This window comes from Gopherus evgoodei, chromosome 10 (assembly GCF_007399415.2).
Source record: "Gopherus evgoodei ecotype Sinaloan lineage chromosome 10, rGopEvg1_v1.p, whole genome shotgun sequence".
Taxonomy (NCBI): domain Eukaryota; kingdom Metazoa; phylum Chordata; order Testudines; family Testudinidae; genus Gopherus; species Gopherus evgoodei.
This window is the reverse complement of record NC_044331.1, coordinates 40,794,885-40,815,477: the sequence shown is the minus strand read 5'-3', so window position 1 is coordinate 40,815,477 and position 20,593 is coordinate 40,794,885. Positions and strand designations below refer to the sequence as shown.

General features: G+C 51.5%; 1 protein-coding gene across 1 annotated transcript in view; it reads right to left on the bottom strand.

The window, feature by feature from the left end:
- LOC115658623 (dual oxidase 2-like) overlaps positions 1–20,593 on the bottom strand; it is a 79,572-nt gene that overhangs the window by 52,659 nt on the left and 6,320 nt on the right. The window contains exons 4-6 of the mRNA XM_030577845.1: positions 19,287–19,421; positions 18,860–19,073; positions 17,032–17,246 (exon numbers count right to left, since the gene is read on the bottom strand). Coding sequence (XP_030433705.1) covers positions 17,032–17,246; positions 18,860–19,073; positions 19,287–19,421 — 564 coding nt within the window. The remainder of the gene's footprint in view (positions 1–17,031; positions 17,247–18,859; positions 19,074–19,286; positions 19,422–20,593) is intronic.

The following is a 20,593-nucleotide window of genomic DNA, read 5'->3' as shown; positions in this document are numbered from 1 at the left end:
CTACGTAACAGACTGAAAAGGCCAATCCCAATATGAAGAATATTCAAGCTCTTTAGTATGTTCAATGAGCAACTCTGGGCACGGGTGGGGGGATGGGGGTAGATCGCAAAGAACAACAATCAAGCCATGCAATGACGATCCCTAATGAGCTGCCTCCTGGTGCAGTCCCGCTGGTCAGCACTGCACCTCTCTCTCTGTTAGGGAGGGCAGCTGGAATATTGGCACGACAAGACACCAGGGGAGCATTGCACTAAAGCACTGCCAGCAACCACAGGTATAGATACAGCAAGGGGGTAGAAGTACCTTCATGGGAAGCAAGCATTGCAGACTAAAGGGCTCTATCTAGCAGTGAAAGGCAGCACAAGAACCAATGGCCGGAGGTTAAAGCCAGCCAAATTCAAAGTGGATAGAAGGCCCCAGTTGTTCACAGTGAGGGAGCTTAACGACTGGCACAAACTCCCAAGGCAGGAGTGGATTCTCCATCTCTGGAAGTTTTCAAGTTCCAGCTGGCATCTTTCTGGGCCTCAAAGCCTTTAAGGCCAGAAGGGACCATCACAGCCTCCTGCGTGTTACAGACCACAGAACCTCCCCCACCCACTCTGGCAGAAGGCCCATAACACAAGTTATGAGGCTCAATACAAGGGCAACGGGGGTGAAGTTCTCTGGCCTGGACCATACAGCAAGGTTACATTAAATGATTGAATGGTCCATTCTGGCCTTAAAAACCATGTATCCCTGCCTGCTTCAGCAGTCATATTGGGTAGGCGCTGTATGCTGCCTGTAGCTAAGAGCACAGCCATGGGCCTAATCCACTTGCTGCAACAAGGGCTTAGAGAGGTTTCACTTTAAAAAGAGATGCATTGGGTGGGTACAAAGCTGAATGACTCCTAAAGCCATGGATTCAGTCGCTCGTACCAGTCACACCCCAGGTCCCACGGCTTCGCTGGCATCTGAGCCAGCCAGTCCTCTGTCTTAGGCCAGCCCACCCTCATGTTCCTCCTGTAGCTCTCAAACCCTAGGGGCCACACCTGGGGCCTCGTCCCTTTGAGATCTAGCTCCCTGTTCCCCCTGGGGAGGCAGCACTTGGGCTCACCATCACCTACTGCTTCCAGAGACCCTGCTGTCACCTCCCTGGTGCAGTGAGTCACCACCCCGGGCCCAGCATTCTGAGCCCTCTGTAAATCTCCCTGTGATCAGCCAAGCCCCTTGCAAGTGGTTTCATGAATATGCTGGGGCAGAGGATTTGTGGGGTAAGTGCCCACAGGCAGGTGAGCTCCACAAAGGAGACACTAAGGCTGAGTGTGGGCCCACAGGCAGGTGGTCACATGGCAGCACCTGACTGTCTGACAGTGGGCAGGCAGTGGGGGACCATGCCTTGGCGCCGCATGTCTGGTGGGCTAAGAGCAGGAATGCAGGTGTGGGGGATGGGCCTGTGCGCAGACTGCCATGCCATTGTGGGGACTGGCTTCCTAAGAGAATCTTCTCACAGAGCCCGATTCTGTGAGGTGCTGAGTGGCTCTCCAGCTGGAGGCACATGCGCCAGTCTTAGGGCTGCACAAAGGAAAGCAGCGTGTTTGAAGCAGCCTGGCTCCCTTTGCTAAACCTGGGCCTGACCTCAAGTGAGCTGTGACCCAGCACCCATTGCCAGCACTGCAGTGTGCAGCCGCTCAGGGGATTGGGCGACTCTCTGTACTGAGTTGGTCCTGAGAGTGGGCATCACATCACACTGAGACTCCATTGTCTCTTGGCTGGCTCCCCTCGGCTAGGCTGACCTCTGTTTATCCAACATTCCCTGCTGCATTTCAGCATCTGTGCACATGTGATTTGTGATGTGTCTGGGTGAGTTTTGGAGTGTGTGTATTTATGCTAAGAACAGCGTAATAAAAACAATAGAAATGTAGCAATGTGCAGGCTCCTGACCTTTTCTGACTGGCTGGTCCAGCTCCCAGGGGCGATTCACACAGTGGGATCTGAACCTGCAAGGGGCTGCTCGCTCCTGTCTTTTCCACCCCCCAATAGTGCCTCAAAGCAGCCTCCCAGCAAGTGTCAAATGACACATTTTGAAGCAGAGGTGAGATGGGATTTTCTAAAGCACTTAAGTGAGTTAGGAGCACAAGTCCCACTGAATGTCAACCCAAGGGCTGTTCTAATTACACCAGGGTCTCAGAAGGCCCTCAGCAGACCCAGAAATCCAGAGGCTGCAAGGTGGTAGAAAGCCTGAGGAGAACAGACTCTAGTCCCCAATCTCTGAGGCCTAGATCAAAGGTATTTAGGCTCCCCACTTCCACTGAAATCACTGGGAACTAGGCACGAAAATGCCTTGGAGGATCTGGACCCAAGTCATAAGCCCACAATGCCTCTATTTCTTGTCACTTAAACTCAGCTTTCGCATCTGCAAAATGGGTATCATCCTACCTGAGGCTGTGGGAATCTGACATCTGGCACATTCGGGGGACATTGCGTATGGCAAAAATCTTTATTGGGCAGTGGAGCTGCAGCTCAGGGATTACGTGATGAGTCAAGATACAGTTCCTGGTATCAAATGCTGTGAACAGACATGATGACATCATGATTGACACCTCTCCAGCAGCCATAGCTAGGAGTGGATCAATTACCAACAATAACATCCTCCATGCTGTAATGCCCTGAGATCTGTGTTATCTACCCAGAGCTGATAGGCGCTGCCTGATTCACTGCCAGGCGCTTCCTTTTAGCTGGGATTGTGCAGTATGCTTCCTTGTAGAGGTTGGACACAGAGCCCAAGATCCACAACCGTTCCAGGAATAATGCTGGATTTGTTTCAGAAAGGGTGGCATCTGTCCTGAGATCTGTGTTATCTACCCAGAGCTGATAGGCGCTGCCTGATTCACTGCCAGGTGCTTCCTTTTAGCTGGGATTGTGCAGTATGCTTCCTTGTAGAGGTCGGACACAGAGGCCAAGAACCATACACCATGACTGTTCCCGGAATGATGCTGGATTTGTTTATGCAAACATGGCAGCAACAACACTGAAGCTGAATGGTGACTGTGGGGAGCTAACAGCTAACATGCGGAAAAGTGTGTGGAGGTTCATGGGCTGTGAAGTTACAGCCCAATGTCTTAAAAAGACAAGCTCATTACATGAGTGAGATGGTAACAGATCCAGACTGTATTTAAGAACATGTCTGAGCTAGAATCATAGGGTTGGAAGGGACCTTAGGAGGTCATCTGGTCCAACCCCCTGCTCAAAGCAGGACCAATCCCCAGACAGAGTTTTACCCAGTTCTCTAAATGGCTCCCTCAAGGAGGGAACTCACGGCTTATCAGGCTAATGCTCAAGCCACTGAGCTATCCCTCCTCCCTGATGAAAGCCTGACTCTGGCATTGATTAGCAGATGGCATCCTCTGTGGAAATGACAGTTACTGCTGGAGTGCCCATGTATGCCTGCACACATGGGCTGAGCCAGGAACTCCCTTGCCCTGTTGTGAGGAAGAGAGGTGCTGTACAGCACTATGTGCGGAGAAGCAGAGAGCCCTGTGTTAAGGCTGGCTAATGCTTTCCAATATAAAAATTCTTGGGATGGTTTCTTTCAAGAGTACTTGCATGTCCTTGGGCTTTAGCAGGACTTGAGCTCTGGCTAAGGAACGGTCTTGGGGCCAAGGAGGTGCCTTTTCCTGGCCTTATCCACCCCGCTCTGAGTTATACATTGTTGAGACACCATCTCCCATCTATGGGTCGCTTGGTTTCAGCAGTGTGCCCCACAGCCTCAACATTCTCCAGCCCTGGTGTCTCACTTCAGCCTGGCACACAGACCTCAATCACCAGCCAGACTGCATCCGTCTCCTTCGGCTTTCCCCTGCAGGGCCGCCGGGGGGGGGGGGGGGGCGGCAAGTGGGGCAATTTGCCCCAGCCCCACAGGGGCCCTCACAAGAGTTTTTCAGGGCTCCTGGAGCGGGGTCCTTCATTCTCTCCAGGGTCCCTGGAAAACTCTCGCGGGGCTCAGGGCCCCCGGAGCTTCTTCCACTCCGGGTCTTCAGGAGCGGAAGGACCCCCCACCGCTGAATTACTGCCAAAAACCCGGCACTTTGACGACGGGTCCCACTTCGGCGGTAATTCAGCGGCGGAGGCCCAACTGCGGGTCTTCGGGGCACTTTGGCAGCGGGTCCCGGAGCGGAAGGACCCCCCTGCTGCCAAATTACTGCCGAAGTGGGGGCCCCTCGCCGCCAAAGACCCCAGACCCCCTGAATCCTCTGGGCAGCCCTGTTCCCCTGAGGGCTAGGGAAAGGGCACTGTGCTGGGACCCAGGAGCCCATGAACTCTAGATTGTCATTCTACAGATTGGGACTAAGACTTCTGGCAAGGTTAGTTCTGTGGCTTGCGTGGGCACAGCCTGTACTGACTGCTCAGGGCTGAAAGCCTGATAATGCAAGTCATGAACTGACTGTTGCAGGTGCACATAACTGGAAGTGACTTTTGCCTTTTTCACCCCTAGGAAATGGCATTAAAAAAACCATAACTGAGATTGCAGAATCAAGCACCTGACAGTTGGAAAATGCCAATTTTAACCATGCTTCTGCAGCCTTAATTCATTCCCCTTGTGCCTCTGCATCCTCCACCCAGTCTTTAATCACATGACCACATGCTCTAACTCTGCCTCAGTCCACTATAAGAGTCTGACGTGACAGGGCAGAGGTCGGGTGCACACCGGCCTATGGTGGGTGCTGTTCAACAAACTAATTAATAATGTTTACATGGAATAATAGTTCCCCATAAACCTGGGCTGCAGCCCTGCAGCTTAGCACAGGTCAGGTACTCCTTCTGCCCAAGTGCCCATCTTTGGAGGGGAATTTGGGATCTAATCTCAGGTCCATTGCTGTAAGGAGGGACACGCGGCAGGTCTGAGCAGGCAGCGGCTGCCCCTGGTCACAGTAACATGGGAGTCACATAAGCCACCACCAAAGCCGGGGAAAGCAGAGGGCACCACTCCGTTTGGGACAGTGGACAAACGTCTGTACCCTTTGCCATCAGGTGCTAAGCTGAGAGAGCAGGGCAGCATGCTGCCAGCATGCCACCTGGTGGAGGAATGCAGACTAGTGCCATATGACTTGCAGCACTCATCTAAGAGCTGCAGAGCCACAAGGGGTGTTGTGTTGGGGGATCAGGGTGGGACCATAGGGTCTCCAGTGCACTAGTACCATGCCACAGCACAACTTCCTGAGACAGCCCCAGCCCCTCCCCTGGCTACTGGGTGAGGAGCTAGGTAGCCTTCTCTCTTCCTTTCTCTCCATCCCCTCCTGGCCCCAGGCAGGGAAACAGAGCCCTGTGCGCTCCCTACAGCAGGGAAGGGTTGCTCCTACACCTCTTGCTGGGGGATCCCCACTTACTGATCAGAGGGGCCCAACTTTTCTGTATCTTTCCCTCCTGGGATAGGGGGATCACAGGTGCTGTCACAGCGAGTCCAAGCCAGGCTCCATCCAGTCTAGTGCCCAACAGCAGGCCTCCCAGGAGGGCTCAAGAATCCCCAAGCTGGACAACAATGCACTAAGCCAGCCACAGCTGGAGCCTGCTCCTGAGCACAGGATGTCAGTGCTCAGCTTTTGCCCTGAAGGACAGGGTTTAGATACCAGCTAAACAATCACCTGTGGAACTGTGCATGGAATTCTTCCAATTCCTAGAAATGTCCAGTCCTTTTGGGGGATCCTCCTATGTCCTTGGCTCAACAACGTCTTGTGGCAGCGAGTTCCCCAGGTGAATTATGGGTGGTGTAAAAAAGTATTTTCCTTATTCCTTTTTATTTCAATGACTGTTCATACATCCATCTACCTACACCACACACACCCCCCATAACCCTCTCTATGTATCTGGTTCAAATTATTTTTATTATTTTTTTAATTGAATCATGGGGCATTGATAATACTTTTCACTGGGTAAAAAACATTTTTATTTAAATGTTTCATTTGTCAAAGAAAATTTCAAAATAAACCATTTTGCCCGGATTGGACCTGTGTTAAGAGTGCCGTGAAAAAGTCAAAGTGCTTGAAACGATGGGAAACTAGAAGGGGGGATGGTGCTGTTCTTCTCGGAGGATCTGATTCTCACTGCCACTAATGCCATGCCTACACGTATGGCACTGCAGCAGCCCAATACAGTCAGGCCGCTGCAGCATGCCTGCTGAAGACACTCTATGGTGACGGGAGAGAGCTCTCCCGTCGCCATAAAAACACCCCACCTCCGCAAGTGGCAGAAGCGATGTCAGCAGGCCACACTTTCCAGCTGACACAGCACTGTGCACATGAGCACTTATGTCGGCGTAATTATGTCGCTCAGCGGAGGATGGTTTATTCACACCCCTGAAGTGACATAAGTTCTGCCAACATAGGCTACACAGGAAAGCTGCACCTTGTTAAAGCAGTGTTAACCGCTCCATGGACACCCTTATTCTGGTTGAAGAGGGACTCGTTTCTGTCCAGTTTAATTGATTACTAGGCAAGTTACTGTGAGGCAAGCTGGGGTTTGAATCTGCAGTGTGCCAACTTGCTGTGCAGTATCAGCCCCTGGGGGATATTCAGTGCGCAGTAGCAATGTCCACAGGGGATGTGTAGACACCACAGGCTGGTGTGCTGTAGATTTAGACCATGTCTCGCAGTGCAGAAACTCACAATGGAGATAAGTCCCCAACTAAAATTATGCTACAGCATAGTCTGGTTTAAAACTGAGATCACAGTGTCCACAAAGACTCTGGCACTGTTGTGACATGGCACCCACATCTCGTGAGTGCCGCCTTCTGGACAGGTGTTTCAGTGTCCCAGGCCTTGCCTCAGGCTGTACCCCTCTCTCTCTCTGCTCCCATCTACATGCTAGTCTACTACCTGATCACCACACCTCTCCCCATGCTTGTTTCCTTTCTACTTTGGACATGCTCCCCAACCAGCTGGGGCCATTCTCCCGCTGCAAGCCTGACCTGCTTCCTCTTTCCCTGCTTCCCTTGACATTCCTTTCCTACTGGTGACCTCTGTTCCTTGAGGTTAATTGCAGTTTCTTTATCTGCTCTAATTTAATGGTCCCCAGTAGACAGAGTCACCTGCAGCTTCTCTGGCTATAGCCATGGGGCCAATTGCCAGCCTTGGACAAGTGCACCTACTAGCTGTGGGAGGGGCAGCAATTCCAAGGCTGAGCATGCTTGAACCTTGCAATGGCAGCACTAGGGACTCTTAATTCTCAGCGCTGGCCCTAGGCAGCTGCAGACTCTCAGTTAAATGCTTCCCTTCTCTAGGCCTTGGCTTTAAATACATGAGATGTCCATCACCTGCAGCAGAGGGCACCACTTCCCACGCACCCCTCAGCTAGCACAAAGTTGTGCAGAAAGTGCAGCTTGAATGATTTTGGAGGCTGGGGTGCCAGGAGGTTCCCATTCCTGAGCAGCAGCTCTGCAGCAAGCTCACATGGCCCCCCTCCTCTGTGAGACCAGGACCCTGTGAAGACAATGGACTTACCCTGTGTATAATCAGTTCTGTCCAAAGCCTGAAGTGAGTGGGAGTCTTTTCATTATCTTTAATGGGCTGTGTATAGAAGCAAAGGACCTCATTCTGGACTCTAGGAGCAAAGTGCATTCTATGCTGCACTGATTTGCTATTGTAACAGGAAGGTCTCACATTACCTAGTGAATAAGCAACACCTCCTACAGTACTTAACTTTTTCTGAGAGCCTTCCCACCCAATTACTAAATGTAAACCCACTTCGCTTACAAAGGGCTGAAAATATCAGGTAGTATGGTCACAAAAGCAGGGCACTTCTGACTTCAGTAGGAATTTTGGATGTGCACAGAACACAGACAGGACTGGTTCCCGCATGGTTACAGAACTGCAGAAAAGTGGAAAATTTTTCAGCTTGTGTGATTGGAGGAGGGCTGGATCCATATTTTAAGACTGTCCTACATAAATGAGGAAAAGTTGAGGTGCCTTTTGTGGCAGAGCTCTGACCTTGCCCCCGTGGGTCCTGCGCTTCTAAGTGGTTTATGCTAGCCTCAGTGGCTCACTGTGACCCTCCATGTAGCCCTTCTCTCTCTAGGGCCAGGAGTACAGTCTACTGAGCCCTTTTCATCATAAGCCAGCACGGAGGTTAGTGAGAGAACTTCCACAGTCTCTGTTGTCCCTGGGGGTTTATTTCAGAACAGTTTAGCCTCCTGTCCTGATAGGGGCCTGACTTTCCCTCCCAGGAGATGTTCCTGGAGGGTGGGGGGAACCTGGGCCTGCCCTCTACTCCAGGTTCCAGCCCAGGGACCCTAAAGGTAGCAGCTGTTGACAGCCAACCTTTCACTGCCAGAGTTGCTACATTTCCCTGGGCCACGTCCCCACAGCTCTCCTGCTTCTCCCTTCTTCACCCGTACCAATGGTTTGAGGGTGTCTTCATTAATCAGCCCTTCAGCTGCACTTCCTCTCCTCTGCTTGACTGGAGTGAGCCCTTTTTATAGTATCGGGGGCCTTAATTAGAGTCAAGTGGTCACCTTAGATTAATGGCCTCACCTGACTCTTTTCAGGTTAATTAGTCAGGTGTTCTCATTAGCCTAGAGCAGCCACTGCTCTGGTCAGTCAGGAAACAGAAAACTGTTAATCCAGTGACCAGTATATCTGCCTTCTGCTATACTCAACTGTCCTGGGTCTTTCACACTTTGTTATTCTTTTGTTCCACTCTTCGTTTCTATGGGGTATTTGCCAATGCAATATTACTGCCTTCCTTTTAAACAAAACTAAAATGATAATGGCTGTTGAAAATAGCAATTCCAGTCCTAGTTAGCACTGGGGAGATGCCAGCATTTGTTGCTCAATTTTACCCTCATTTTTCTACAGCAAGTTACAGTGGATCAGCATATTTGATTTGGGAGAAATGAAGTAACAGCAGCCTAAACTGAGCTTGAGCACTCCTGAATTTTGAGAGTGTTCAAATCTGGAAGGCGGGTGCTAGATTCCCTTTCTGAATATTAGCTAAATCTGGAAAGGAAAAGCCAATTTCTGCTTCTATGGCTCAGATGTGGAAATCCTCCTGCATGCCTGGTACTGTATCTAAAGCTGCCCAGGTCCTGTAGTAGAGCCTCCCCTCCCTTACTTATTTTAAATTCTGGTGGGATCCACATACCTCCCTTGCTAGGCTTTAGATAGAGAGGTGCACTGTCCATTAGTCCCCCCAATTCCTTCTTTGGGAGCTGCCACATGAGGTCACACCAGCATCCATAATCTAGTCTGGGGAAGTCTTCAGAGGGTGATATCTGGGCCAAAACCTTCTATACTCCTTGGGCATACTTGTTCCTCATTCACAGTGCCACCCCCTTTTAGCAGCCAGCCCCCTTCACAGCAAGCTGAAACACATGGGGTCTCAGCTTCCCCACTCCCTTTCCTGTTGACAGCTGCCAAGGGAATACAGGGAAATGTTGTTCTTTCCCTGCTCTAGGGCCAGCTCTATAGGCAGGGAGCTGGCCAAGGAACTACAGCTCCCAGGCTGGGTCCCTGCTGCTCCAAGGCTTGCTCTCAGGGCCTCTGCTTCTGCAGCACTGCAAGAGGGGAGGACGTGAATATTATGGGGCTCCTTCTGAGCTTTGGCCCAGTGCTATGGAGCCATTGGCACCAGGGTAAATCTGGTACTGCCCCTGGCACCAGCCTTCACCAATACTTCACCCTTACCATAAGGCTCATCTAAGTTCAGGCCCAGCAGCCAGCCAGGAGCACATCCTCACTCTCCCTGTCCCTGCCAGCACTAAGCTATCTGCAGTGCGGCTGTTCTTTTTAGCCAGCTGGGAGCACCATCTACATTCCTCTACCTCCAGCAACAAAGTGAGTCTGTCTCTGTCACTGTAGCTCCTTTTATAGGGGCCTCCTGGGCCCTGATTGGCTGCTCCCTGCAGCCTCTGATTGGCTGTTTCCCCTGCAGCTACTTTAGGCTGCTTGGAGGACTTCTCTATCACTCCTGTCTTGGGATGGGTGTGGCAGGACACTGAGGTCTCCAGCAAGGGGCCTCTGGGCCTAGTCTACCCCATCACAGGCACTAAATCAGTTTAAAATCACACCTTAAATTAAACCAGTTACATTAACCATTTTCATGTAGCTAATCCCAAAATGCTTTACAATAGCAGTGTGAAGGGCCCTTAATATGACACCTACAAAACCGGATTTAGTATGAGTGCAACCAAGAACCCACTCAGGGCACCTTGTTGAGGGAGATCAAAGCTTAATAAAATGGCAATAATAGGTGACTTCCACTGCTCACACATAAGCTGGTGAAATGTCATGGGGGTGAGGGGAGAGAGTGAGAGAAGAGACTGTTGACACCTTACATGAGTGTCCCTTGGAAGAGCTAGTTCTACGGCATTCAAGAGTTGAGGCGATGCTCAGTTCAGTCCTAGATCACTCACCAGAGATGGTTCAAGAAGTGAGTATTGCTGAGCCACCAAGTAAGAGCCAGTGAACGCGGTCTAATTAATGTCCATATCCCTGGAGGAGAAATCTTATAAAAAACATCTCGGTGCCACGAATCTTTAGACAGCAAGATTCCAAAAAGCCCCCAATACAACTCACCCAAAAGACCCTCAAATAAGAGGGGAGACAATCCGAATCCTCACCCTTGGCGTCGAGACTCTTCACACCGAAGGACAAAACACGGGAGAGCTGGGCCAAAGCATTCTGTCTCAGGGATCTGACTATGGAACCAGCATCCAGAGTAGACCCAGCGAGGGTAGAGTCTGACCATCTTTAGGAAACACTGCAGAACCTCCTCCTTTGAAAAGGTCTTTCTACCGTAAAAAGGACATTCACAGCATGAACACCCCCTTCTACCTACAAACAGCCACCTGGCTCTCAAAACAACCCTGGAAACCTGAAACCAAACACCTAAAGAATCCCCAAGACTAATAAATTAATACAATTTGAAAAACACACAAAGCCTCCTACAAGCCGAGATCTTACCCCTGAAAGGGGAGAAGTGTCCGAGACCTATGAAGTGCACTAGGAACTTTGCTAGTGCTATTAATTTTAAGTGGCCGGTGCTGCAGTGATGGGTGGCAGGATAAACCCCAAAGAGAGAAAGGTTTCAAGAGGGTATTTAAAGCAAACAGGTATCCTTTGGAAGACCGAAATCCAGCCTCAATGGCATAACCTTCGGTAGGTTCAATGCATGACAGAGACTGGGAGGGTGAAGAGGGAACCTGATGAGCAAACAGCCATGGACACAAAAACAATACACAAAAACTCCTCCAAGTATCTCAGGAGCAGGAAGCCTCTGAGAGGATCAGTGGGTCTGCTGGGGACAGACCCTTAAGGAAAGCTAAATGCATCCCTCTCCAGCACGAAGTGGGTGAGGAGATTACCTCAGACCTACTCTCTTCAGATAGCAAAGATGAGGCACTGTCAGACTGAGGTCTCAGAGGAGGAGGTGCTGGGAAAAGCTACATTAAAGAACAGCCAGATCACCAAGACTAGGTGGTAAGTATCAGAGGGGTAGCAATGTTAATCTGGATCTGTAAAAAGCGACAAAGAGTCCTGTGGCACCTCATAGACTAACAGACGTATTGGAGCATGAGCTTTCATCAGATGCATGTAGTGGAAGTTTCCAGAGGCAGGTATAAATATGCAGGCAAGAATCAGTCTAGAGATAATGAGATTAGTTCAATCAGGGAGGATGAGACCCTCTTCTAGCAGTTGAGGTGTGAACACCAAGGGAGGAGAAACTGCTTTTGTAGTTGGCTAGCCATTCACAGTCTTTGTTTAATCCTGAGCTGATGGTGTCAAATTTGTAAATGAACTGAAGCTCAGCAGTTTCTCTTTGAAGTCTGGTCCTGAAGTTTTTTTGCTGCAGGATGGCTACCTTAAAATCAGCTATTGTGTGTCCAAGGAGATTGAAGTGTTCTCCTACAGGTTTTTGTATATTGCCATTCCTAATATCTGACTTGTGTCCATTTTTTATGTAGGGACTGTTCAGTTTGGCCGACGTACGTAGCAGAGGGGCACTGCTGGCACATGATGGTGTATATTACATTGATGGACGTGCAGGTGAATGAACCGGTGATGTTGTGGCTGATCTGATTAGGTCTTGTGATGGTGTCGCTGGTGTAGATATGTGGGCAGAGCTGGCATCGAGGTTTGTTGCATGGATTGGTTCCTGAGTTAGAGATACTATGGTGCGGTGTGTGGTTGCTAGTGAGAATATGTTTAAGGTTGGTGGGTTGTCTGCGGGCGAGGATTGGCCTGCCTCCCAAGGCCTGTGAAAGCAAGGGACCGTTGTCCAGGATGGGTTGTAGATCACTGATGATGCGTTGGAGAGGTTTTAGCTGATGACTGTAGGTGATGGCTGGTGGAGTTCTGTTGGTTTCTTTCTTGGGCTTGTCTTGCAGCAGGAGGCTTCTGGGTACACATCTGGTTCTGTTGATTTGTTTCCTTACTTCCTGGGTATTGTAATTTTGAGAATGCTTGGTGAAGATCTTGTAGGTGTTGGTCTCTGTCTGAGGGGTTGTAGTAAATGCGGTTGTACTTCAGCGCTTGGCTGTAGATGATGGATCGTGTGGTGTGTCCAGGATGGAAGCTGGAGGCATGAAGGTGGTGTTAATGTGACCATCACTTATTTGTACCGTGGTGTCTAGGAAGTGGACCTCCTATTTAGATTGGTCCAGGCTGAGGTTGGTGGTGGGGTGAAAGCTGTTGAAATCATGGTGGAATTCTTCCAGAGTCTCCTTCCCATGGGTCCAGATGATGAAGATGTCATCAATGTAGCATAGGTAGAGAAGAGGCGTGAGTGGATGAGAGCTGAGGAAGCGTTGTTCCAGGTCAGCCATAAAAATGTTGGCATATTGTGGGGCCATGCGAGTGCCCACAGCGGTGCCACTGGTCTGAAGGTATATATTGTCGCCACATTTGAAGTAATTGTGCATAAGGATAAAGTCACAGAGCTCAGCAACCAGTTCTGCTATGGCATCATCAAGTATACTGTTCCTGACAGCTTGTATTCCATCTGTGTGTGGGATGTTTGTGTAGAGAGCCTCCACATACATGGTGGCTAGAATGGTGTTCTCTGGAAGATCACCAATGCATTGCAGTTTTCTCCGTAAACCAGTGGTGTCACGGAGATAGCTGGGAGTGCTGGTGGCGTAGGGTCTGAGTAGAGAGTCCACATATCCGGATAGTTCTTCAGTGAGAGTGCCAATTCCAGAGATGATGGGGTGGCCAGGATTTCCAGGTTTGTGGATGTTGGGTAGTAGACAGAATAACCCCGGTCAGGGCTCTAAGGGAATGTTGATTTGTTCTTGTGTTAGTGTAGGGAGTGTCCTGAGTAGATGGTGCAATTTCTTAGTATATTCCTCAGTGGGACCCGAGGCAAGTGGCATCCATCCAAGAGTTTTGAAAGAGCTCACTGAAATCAGCTCTGGTCCTGGCAAGCTGGGGGATCCTCAGGGAGCCTAATTACAGTGCCAGGGGATAGGCGCCGTCTTTATGAGTTTCCAGGAGGTACTTGATCCCCACTCCGCCCTAGACCCCGCCCCCACCCCTTCCCCCAAGCCCCCACCCTGCCTCTTACCTCCCCTGCTCCACCTCATTCAGCCCCTTCCCCCAAGCCCACCCCCTCTCGCCCCCACCGCCTCCTGCACACCAATGAACAGCTGACCTGTGGCAGGTGGGAGGCTCTGGGAGGGAGTGGGAGGAACTGATTGGTGGGGCCGCGGGTGGGCAGGAGGCACTGAGAGGAGGGAGAGGAGCAATGGGGAGGGGCTGCCAGTGGAAGCTAAGCACCCACTATTTTTTCTATGGGTGCTCCAACCCTGGAGCACCCACGGAGTCAGCCCCTAGATCCAGGGGAACAGTGAGAAACAACCTTTGCAGAGAGAGTGATAAAGCATCTAGATGGGTGCTAGGTGAGGGACGAAACAGCTTGGTCCCAGGGAAGGACAATATGTCTCTGCAGTCTTCTGGCACACTTTGACACCCCAGAAAGCAGGACCAAATGGCGCACTGCCTGATTGTATTGATTTGGACTTTCAAAACTCCTTCCATAAAGGCCCTCGCAAGAAGCTTGTAAGGAAACTAAGCAGTGCTGGAGGGAGAGGGGAAGAATTCCTGCCTGGGATCAGAAAGTGATCCAGGGTACATCTACACAGCAGCAGGGAGGTGTAATTCCCAGCGTGGGAAGATATACATGCACTAGCTATGCTCAAGGGAGCACCTAGAAATAGCAGTGTGACCACCTGAGTACAAGCCCTCTGACCCCTGGGTAATTCTCGCGTGGCTAGCATCCCACAGCCTTGCTGCTATTTTTAGGTACTAGCACTGGGAATTACCCCTGCAGGTGCTGTGCAGCCATACCCGAGAGAAACAAAAACAAAACGAGGAATAAATGACCTGTTTTTAGGTAACAGCAGGTGGCTGCCCAGGGTGATATACCAGGGCTGTGCTGTTTAATACCTTCCCAAATGATCTAGGTGAGGAGGGGAGCAATGGTAACAACTATTGAGCATAGGCAGGACTAAGGGACCTAGGGAAGTTGGGGGATGGCCAGTGGAATTCAGGCTTGGCTACTGGAAGGCAATGCACATTAGCTGCTCAGACACATGGCTGGGTCCTACACAACGCAAAACCACTCAGGGGAAAGAGCTGGCCATCGCTGGGAGCAGCTTGAGGCTAGATGGACACCAGGCTTGTTCAGGCCATGCCTACATGCCTCGTGTGGCTGTGCAGAGCTGTGCAGAGGGGAGCAGTTAATGGTGGACAGGCCACAAGAACACCCTCACCCAGCCCGGGCACAGGCTGCTACCACCTTCCCATCTTGGCTCAGCTCCGCCAGGCAGGCAGGGGAATGGCAGGAACCTAGCAGGGATTCCCTACAGCTGAGTAATCATCACTTTGCAATGCTCACTCAGGGGTGCCAGGAGCATGTCCTGCTCAGAGGAGCTTGCTTTGTCTCTCAGGGATCGCTGGACAGGCCCCTCCTCTTCCTCTTCCTCTCTCCCTTCCTCACTCAGATTAAAGACCAGCTTCAGCTTCTCAGGCTGCACAGAATTCAGGATGATCACGCCCAGCCCCAGCAGGAAGCACAGCAGCCCTGCAACGCAACATGGGGGGACTAGTTACAGACTGCATATCTGGACCTTTCCTGCACTATACTACCTCTTGTGCCACCAGAGCCTCATGGCCAACTACACAGGCTTTGGCGTCACTCTGCTCTGACGGTGCAGTGCGAAGCAGTCCATGATTTGGGGCATGGTGAGCAGAATGGACTATAGCAGTGGTCCCCAACCTTTTCGTCTGGCGGGCGCCAGACAAAGGACCGTGGTGGCGGTGGAGCACCCGCCAAAATGCCACCGAATTTCTGCGGCATTTCAGCAGCGACGCCTCTCGATGACATTGCTTGTCGGCGGCAAGTGGTGTCATCGAGAGGCGTCGCCACTGAATTTCTGCAGCGTTTTGGTGGCGACACCTCTTGATGACGTCACTTGCCACCGACATGTGACGTCATCAAGAGGAGCCGCCGCCGAAATGCTGCAGAAATTCGGCAGCATTTCGGCGGATGCTCCACTGCCGGCCAGGACGCGGGTGCATTTAGATACCCCCGCGGGCACCACGTTGGGGACCCCTGGACTATAGTATCCCAGGGGAGGCCTCCCTGTCGCATGTCATAACATGACAGAACTCTGTGCCTGAAAAACTAAACCGCATCTCTATGGAGAGAACTATTTACAGAGCTGCTGCAACAGCATTAAGCATTCCAGCCATATGCACACTGACCGACGGCCTGGTGCCTCTTCCATTCCCTTCCCTCCTGCAACTTTGCTGCACCCTCCAAGTTCCATGCAGATTGCTACCACTTTATGTAACACAGAATCCTCCGTATTATCCATCTTGTTCCTTGTGCACGTTAACATCTTGTTTGCTTTGCAGATCGCTGCTATTGTTGCACACTGAGCAGGACATCACTGAGCTGTCTCCAGTGAACCTTTCCCCTTTCCTCAGTAGTTACAGATAATTTAGAACCCACTAGTGAGTCTGAATAGCTAAAACTGCTGTTTCCAATGTGCATGACATTACATTCAACAGCACTGAATGCCATCTGCCATTATATAGCCCCCAATCATGTAGCTTGGTTAGCTCTTTCTAAAGTTCCTCACGTTCTTCTCCAATTTTGCCCATCCTCAGTATTTTTGGGTCATCTGCCAATTTTACTACCTCGCTGCTCAGTTCTTTTTCCTGATCTTTAATAAATGTATCAAACCAGTCCTAGATTTACTGCTCCAATATTAGCAGAATTGAATATGCCAACCCTTGTAGTCACTTGCTCATACTGTACTGGTGAGTGCCTTCTTTGAAAATATACCAACTGTTTGCATGATGGGCATGAATTTTCAATGCTTTTCCTCTTGCACTGTTATCCAGGGCTTAACTTGTGGCAGGGCTTGCCAGGATTGAGCCCCCAGTACTTCTGGGCTTGGCAGTTCACAGCTCCGGCACCTCTGGGCTTGCCGCATCAGTTATGAAAGTAACAAAATTACTGGAGCTCCAGCACCCAACCACTTGGGCCCTGGCACCTCGTTTGGTACAAATTAAGCACTGCTGGTATCCCAACGGTGGGGAGGGATTCAGGTAAATGGCATTACCCACCCCAAGGAGAAGCAGAAATTTGCTGTCTGATTAGAAACCTCTAATTTGTCTGACTAGGCATTTAATCAAATCCAAGGCCCTAGGGGACCCATGAGCTGCAATGTTGCTCTGACCCATCTCTCCAGAATCACAGCCTAGGGCCCTCTCCTTCCTCATGGCTAATGTAATGCTGCATTTGGGGTCCAGAAAGAACTTTCTCAAGGGGCTTTTAGAGCCCTGGGCAATGTTCCCCTGGATCTCTGAGCCACTTTTCCCTGGTGGAATCAGGTGGAAGCATCCCACACCATCAGTTTCCTGGGGCCAAGTGCAGCGTAGGGGGAGATGGTGGCCTTTGGTCCCACCTGTCTCCTCCTCTGTGTTGCTAAGTCACATAGTAGCACTGAAGAAGAGGAAAACCCCAGTTCACTCCAAGGAGCAGCCCACTGACCTGTTGCTAGCGTGAGCCAGAAGGATGCCCCATAGACAGTCTGCAAGGAGGCTGGACCGAACCGGATGGTGCACATCGGGGAGTTCCTCGCAACAGAGAAGAAGAGCAGTGAGCAGATCAGCAGCGCTGCCGTGAGCAGGATCATGTAGCTTCCATACAGCAGGATTGGCATGGAGAACAGCATGTTGGAAATCAGCCAGGTGCAGAAGGCCAACCTGCGAGAGAGCAGGGGGTTTGAAAGGAGAGGCCGTCCCTCGCTTTTACACTGACCTGCTTGGGGCTGCTCCCGAGCCCTTCTCGCCGACTACTAGTGGGCAGCATCCTCATCACCTGCCCCTGCGGTCATCATCCTTTGCACTGGTATAAAAGGCTACAGAGAGCAAGGCCCACAGATCCCACTGCCTCTGCGCTGAACCCAACCTCCCGCCTCGCCTGACAGGCACTTCCGGCTGAGCTCAGCCCGGAGTAATGCTACTGAATTCTAGCGATGACTTTGTTAGAGGAGCCCAGTTGGACACACTTGCCCTTGAAACCACCTTCTCCTCGGCAACAGGGAGGACTGGGCATGGTGATAGTGTGCAGTGAGAACTGGGCTAAGTGTGCAAGTGTAGGGGTCCCAGTGCTCACAGGACACATGCGCCTCTTCACTTCTCAACTAGGGCAACATCTTCCTTTGAGAGGCCTCAGAATCCATGGGACCAGGGTCAGCTCCAGGCACCAGCGCAGCAAGCTGGTGCTTGGGGGGCCCATAGAAGGAGGTGGCAAGTCCAAGTCTCCGGGGGCAATTTGGCAGTAGGTCTCTCAGTCCCTCTGCCACTGAATTGCCGCCGAAGAATGAAGCGGTGGTGGTAGAGCAGCCACCGAAGTGCAGCTGATCGCAGCTTTTTTTTTTCTCTTCACCGCTTGGGGAGGCAAAAAAGCTGGAGCCAGCCCTGCATGGGATGTGTGCATATGGAAGAATTTCCTAACTACCCATGCCAGATGGCATTATCAAGGGACACACCTGCTCTGTGATGCCAGGCCTCCCACAGTGGCATTGCCAGGGAGTGCTCTGGATATTGATAAACACTTCTTGGGACATGAACCCACCGTTCTAAAGCAAGACCCTACAGCAGTTTGGGCCAGGGAGTGACAAAGAACATGGTACCCCACTGATGCTGCAGGAGGGCTTTTGGGAGGCAGAATGCAATTACTAGTTCTGCAAAAATGCCATGTAACCATAACTGACCATGAGTGGCCAGGGCCTTGGCTGTGTCTCCTCCAGGATTGGCATCTCCACCTATCCCCTAGGTGATGCACTGAATCGTCACTGGCTAAGAATGAAGAGTACCTGCTACAGAACCACCAATTTCTGGAGCTTCTCAGAGGGGTTCTTGTCACCCAAGTATTGGCCTTGCTTAGCTTCTGAGGTGGCATGGCAGCAGGTCATGAACCCAGCTAAGTAAACCTTAGCTCAGTGCTAAGAGCATCTGGATAACTCTGCAGACCGCTCAACAGTGGAGCAACCTGTTAGATGCTATTCAAGCCTTGGACAGTCATTTCCTAAGGATAATTTATGGCCAATGAAATCAGTCAGAGTATGATGTTACATTGAGCCGCACACTGTGCATCTCAGGAAGCTACTGAAGTTCTTTAAAAAGCGACAAAGAGTTCTGTGGCACCTTATAGACTAACTGACGTATTGGAGCATAAGCTTTCGTAGGTGAATACCCACTTTGTCAGGGTGAAGTGGGTGAATACCCACTGAAGTTCTTTGACCTTCTACCCAAGAGGAGCCCCTTCCCTTGTGGATGGTTCTCCCAAGGCGCGGCGTCTTGCTGGGCCTTACCACAGAGTGACAGAGGTATAGTGGCCGGAGATCCTGTACTGGCTGTGCACGCCACATGGGCTGTGCTTGCTAAACTTCTCTGCCACATATAGGATGGGGCTGGGCAGCCCCTTCGCCAGGCTGTCTGCGTAGATGCAGGTGTAGTCTGCTCCCAAGTGCCAGGCAAAATGTTCGTTGTAGTTGATGGTTTCGTTGATCTGATTCACTGGGTTTCCTGCAGGAAAGAAACCTGATCAAGGAGACCGATCAAGATCAAGGAGACCGAGCACATGGGGATGGGGAGCTGGGAAGAGGGCTCAGTCACCCAAGGGCAGGACACTTTTGCTGATCTTACCTCCCCTCTGTCCTGCCAACCTGCCCTGGGGGAGCTGAAAGAGCCCAGTGCCTCCCCCTCCTACTCGCCCTTGACTCAAAGACATGGACTCACCCACTAGCGTGATGTTGACCCCTGCCAAGCCGATATGCAGACCAATTTCTGCGTTCACCATGGCGCGGCTGAAGGATTTGTAGGAGGTGTTTGCCGTGACCCAGCCAATCTCCCAGTCCCTGGTGAAGTTAACACCTGTGAAGATGGCAGTAATCAGACATAGCCCCTGTGCTACTGAACCAGCCATTGACTGTGCACAAAGATTGAGTGACAAACTCCTTGTCTCCATGGCAGCAGCCAAGCGACTGTACATCAGAGGGGTGTGCACCAAGAGCGCTCTAACATAAGGCTGCCCTGTAACTGCGCCATGTAGACCATGTGGGTGGGTCAGCTAGATACCTTCCACAGCATGACAGCAGGGTCTGTGTGGGGCAATCAGAGCACAGCCCCATCTCAGCGTGATCTCCATGACTGTCCTGCTCGGCTGATCCGGAGGCCATGGTGTGTCCTGCCCGTCCTAGCCCCAGTATGGAGAGCCTCACGTCCCAGCGGAAGACACACCAACAATGGTGACCTCTGGTGAGGGGGGCAACTTCACTGGGGGCAAAGGCACTTGGTTCCCTGTCCCCTCAGCAAAGAACAGGCCAGGGGTCGCTAGGCTGGGGGAGGGCACTGGGCTCTGCATGGGCATGGGGGGAGCTGGGCTGCTTGCAGAGGCAGTGGAATTTGTGAGGAGGCTTGTTTGCATGGGGCACTGGTTTTTGGGGGATGGGGCTTTGGATGAACATGAGCAAAAGCCAGCTGGCCTCTGTGGTGCCCTTGAGCCCCAGAGAATTGCTGGGGAGCCTGAATGACAAATGCACAACCTCAGCTCACCTCTGGGCGAGATTTCACTTTCTGGCCCCTGTGTGAACGAACCGTTCTGCAGCGCAGGACAAAGGAGCCTGTCAGTCATATGCAGGGGGCAAGCGCTGGCAGCCAGCCTTGAAGGGTTTATTTACTTTGAGATGTACAGCACCCACCGCTGGCGGTGGCCTGGTCACTGCTCACAGCTTCTGTGCAAGTATGATTGAATCCTGCACATCCGTCCCAGCACAGGCGCTGACTTTTATTTTTCCCAGTCAGTGCTCCACTCCTGCTCTGCCCCGAGGCCCCGCGCCCAGTCTGCCCCCTCCCCAGAGGCCCCATCCTGACTCTACCTCTTCCTGCCCTTGCTCCAGTGATTCCCGCTCCCACTCCACCCCCTATCTCAAGGTCCCCGCCACTCCCTGAGCGCCTCCTGCCAGCTGCTGAACAGCTGATCGGTGGCCCCACCAAACAGCTGTGGCTGGTAGGTGCTGAGCACTCCCTATTTTTTCTATGGGTGC